General features: G+C 36.8%; 1 protein-coding gene and 1 pseudogene across 1 annotated transcript in view; both read right to left on the bottom strand.

The window, feature by feature from the left end:
* LOC122069278 overlaps window positions 1-908 on the bottom strand; it is a 1,657-nt pseudogene extending 749 nt beyond the window's left edge.
* Window positions 909-3,278: 2,370 nt separating this feature from the next.
* Window positions 3,279-4,125, bottom strand: part of LOC122080840 (caffeic acid 3-O-methyltransferase-like) — a 3,631-nt gene continuing 2,784 nt past the window's right edge. The window contains exon 4 of the mRNA XM_042647714.1: window positions 3,279-3,771. Coding sequence (XP_042503648.1) covers window positions 3,478-3,771 — 294 coding nt within the window. The 3' untranslated portion in view covers window positions 3,279-3,477. The remainder of the gene's footprint in view (window positions 3,772-4,125) is intronic.

Here is a 4,125-nt window from a genome sequence, read left to right as displayed (position 1 = left end):
AAAAAAAAAAAAAAAAAACGTGAACCAAAGAATCATCAGTGTGGATCAGGTTTCGTTCAAGAACCATTCTCGTACGGTCTAATCCACACAGATGGAGTCCACGACAGGGTTTTTCCTTGGGTGGATTCCATCTGTATAGATCTCTCTTGTACGAGAATCTGATCCGCTCGAATCATCATGAATGTTTGATGTCCTCAAATTACTGTTTTAATAGGGAAATCAAAGAAAAGATGTTTACAAAAATCAAATATTACCTTCACAAAAATGGCTTCTCCTATCGGAACAATTACAAACATATCTCCTTCAACATGCTCAACACCTAACAACAGAATGAAACCTTTATCTTTGATATCAAGAAAAATCAAATCAATAAAGAAGCCAAAGATCAAATTTCAAATTTTATGAATAGCCACTAAGTTCAATTCCAAAAACTTCATGTTTAGGTCACAAACAGACAATAGAAATTCTTACCAGGATAGGATGGTGCACCTTTGACCACATGAGGCACGTCAAAGTTGATTCCCTTGATTGTAGGGTACTTGGAAATGATCAGGTTTAGAGTGACTCCATACCCACCACCAACATCAACTACCTCCTTTAGGCTCTCAAATCCCTTATAAGTCTCAAGAACCTTTTTCATAGTTACCATAGTGGCATTATGCATAGCTGTATTGAAGACTTTATTAAACATAGGTTCCTTTCCAAGATAATCAAATAAGTTCATTCCATCGGCCTTCTCAAATGGGGTTCCTCTTTCAAGAACTGCTTCTTTCAAATGGTACCTAAATTATGAATTAATTAGAATCATAAAAACCCAATCTAAAATTGGGTTGAATTATGTTAAGAATAATGGTGAAGAACCTCAAAAGAAGAAAGTACATATATAGATAATAGGTGTTCAAGGACATGATATATAGAAGTCATGATTGGCATATCCTTAACTCAAGGTGGATATGGTTAGCATAACAACTGATTGACATAGGGAAAGAAAAACAAGATAAATAGACATAAGGAGGTGCTGACATATGTTACGTAGGCTTGTACGTAGGGTTCTTTCTTCCTAAAGGGGAGAAATCAAATTAGTTGATTTTTCTTTTTTTTTTTAATTGAAAGTGCAAGGCCCCAAGGCCCCAAGGCCCCAACTAAGGGTGTCAATCAATTTGGTTCAAGACACAACGTGTGAAATCCAAAACGAAACTGAAACTGAATAAGAGCCTATTTCTCAATTCAAAATTGAGCCAGATCGATTTGGTTTTGATCCGGCTGCTTGGGCCCTATTTTAGGTGTTTGGACTAACTTTTTAAATCTTCACCAACAAAAGATCCCCTTATTTGGGATCGAGCTCCTTTATGGAGAGGAATATGGCGGAGAGTTGGCACAGACGGCTTCGGATCATGACACGTGGATAGTGACATGTGTCATGATCTAATGGGAGATGCAAAACATAGTCAGCTGAAAAGATTAGTGGGGGTGGGTTTAGGGTTTTTATCTTGGGTAGTTAAGAAAAAAGAAGCCTAGAAGACATTGTGGTCTTTACACTTAGATATAGAGAGAGGCGAAATGACTACAACTGCCATAATGAAATGCAAAATTTTTACTACTATTGATGCTTTTGCATGTGTTTTATTGGTCGTTACATTAGTGTAGAGGTTGTATTACTTCTTAGGGAACCCTCTTTAGTTAGTTAAGTAAAAGATTGGGTGGGTACTCTGGTAGATTCAAAACCAATATTGAGTTATCTTGTAAATTTCCTTTATTGAATCTCCCATTTTGAGGGTCTTTGGAAAAAAAAAAAAACTCCTTCCAACTTTGAATAGATACTTCTAGAGAAAAGAAAACAAGACATTGGGTTGATAGGTATGGAGCTCAAGACAAATTTAATTAGAGCTGCTTTCTTTTTTCTTTCTTTTTTATTTTTTATTTTTTATTTTTTATTTTTTTGTTAACCAACGTGTCCGGGCCAGCTTACTCGCACCTCGACTAATCCTCGGGGAGATTAGCACAGCAATCCACTGCCATGACCTCCAATTAAATCGCAGATGCATAGATGGGGAATCGAACCTGAGACCATGCGCCTAATCCACACAATCCCTAGTTTTCCTTAACCATCTAGGCAACCCATGGGTATGTACAAAATAAATAAGAAAACACACACACACACACTCACACAATGCTTATAACAGGGTCCGATCCCACGACCTCCTCCCCTGGGTGCCGGCTCCACAAGCCAAAACTACCACCACTAGAAGCGCTTTCCAAAGGACTAATTCACAGTGAGTCCTATTTAAGATTTAGAACACATGCTTAACAGAGGGGACCTAAATAGATATTTGTTGGGGTTAATAAACCCCTAAAGTTACATTCAAAAGGGATTGGTAGGTTATAATATGAAGGGGAACGCTACCTGGTCATGTGGCCCTTGTGAGATACAAAATATCACCCCCTATTGATGCCCCACATGCCCCCTCATTGGCCCCCACACTACTCCAACGGCCATGGGACCAGGTACCATTCTTCTTCCCTAACATGAAGTGAAAACTTTTCATGTACCTAAAATGTGAAATATGCTTGGTTTACTTTCAAAGTAAAGTAAAACCCAACTAGGTTGTAAGGTTGGGTTCCAATTGAAACCCACTCTTTGTAATTGAAAAACTATAGTGAAATCTAGACCAACCTCTCTTCGGTATATGTAGTCCGCTTTGATTCTGTGTCAGGTTAGGATTGGGTGGGAATATATTATAGGCTAGTAATTAGAAAAGAAAAAATTTATTTTTAACTTACAAATTTTCACATTAAGACCAACTAGTGGCTCCAATGCTGCCACTTTCTAATTTTACTTTATTATTTCTGTTATTAATAATAATATTATTTTTTTATAGGTTATGAGGGGAAGTAGATAATAGTTAAGAGACTCAAACTTGATACCTCCTAGTGAGCATGGGTTTTTGGTGCACCACAGTTCCCCAATTACACTAGACAATTGTTATTAAATATGAGTATTATTACTCACAAGAAGTCAATAAATGACCAAAAGAATGAATGAAAACACTGTTATGGTTGTTTTAGAATGAAACATCCCTGATTCCCTTCTTTACCCAACTCTCAAATATCTAAAAACAGAGAAAAACATGAACAACCAAATGTTATACATAACTCTACATTCAAGAGTTTTTTATTACACATAATATGAAATAGAAACCTTGATTATCTTTATCACTCACCATACTTAAAAATGCATATCATTATATTCCACATGTTTATTTAATATAGCTAATATATTATAAGAACAAAAAGAACAATCCAGTGCATGAAGATCTCACTACTATAGGGTTTGGGAGAGGGTAAATGTATACAGCCTTACTCCTTGCTTTGCAACAGAAATTGTTTCCAAATTTTGAACCTAGCTTTGACCAACATTTTGCAATAGTGCAACTTGACCGTTGTGTCGAAGGCTCGCCCCTCTAACTAATATATTATCTATTTATAAAATTCAAGGACTGAGTAGCTGTAAACTTGACAGACAATTCTTAAACCTGCAAATCCAACTATTTGAGCTAAGGCCTCAAATTCTTTCACAGTTCGTTCCTTTCCTCCTGGTTGAGCCAACATTATAAGGTCCAATTGGAAGATGTTATGATTTTGGAGATTGTTCTTGGGATCTTCAGGAACTACATACTCAACAGCAATCACTTTTCCATTGTCTGGTAATGCGTCCCAAAAATTCTTCAACAATTTCAAGCATTTCTCATCATTCAAGACATGAAGTAACCACTGCAAAAAATCTTGTAAGTTCAAAAATTTCTTGCCCATCACACAAAGACTTCAGAATGTACTACAAATGAACAAGGTTGAAACCAGTTTGAGATTGGAACAAACCTTATGGTTTATCCTTGCCAAAATTAATGGGAATATGTGAATTGGGATTTCATCTTTCCATTAATATTGTATCTTGACTGCGCTTGGAATGCTTTATAGGTCGATAACGCCTTCTGAGACTATATAACAATATTTGGTATGCATTCTGGAGTGTGCTCTATGGCCTATTGCACATTTTGAGACAAGAACGAAATCGCCTTGATAAAGGGTTCTACATATTCTCCTTCCCCCACACCCCACCCCCCCCCC

This window comes from Macadamia integrifolia, chromosome 1 (assembly GCF_013358625.1).
Source record: "Macadamia integrifolia cultivar HAES 741 chromosome 1, SCU_Mint_v3, whole genome shotgun sequence".
NCBI classification, from domain to species: Eukaryota; Viridiplantae; Streptophyta; class Magnoliopsida; order Proteales; family Proteaceae; genus Macadamia; species Macadamia integrifolia.
The sequence above is the reverse complement of the archived record's forward strand: the minus strand, read 5'-3'. Positions and strand labels throughout refer to the sequence as shown.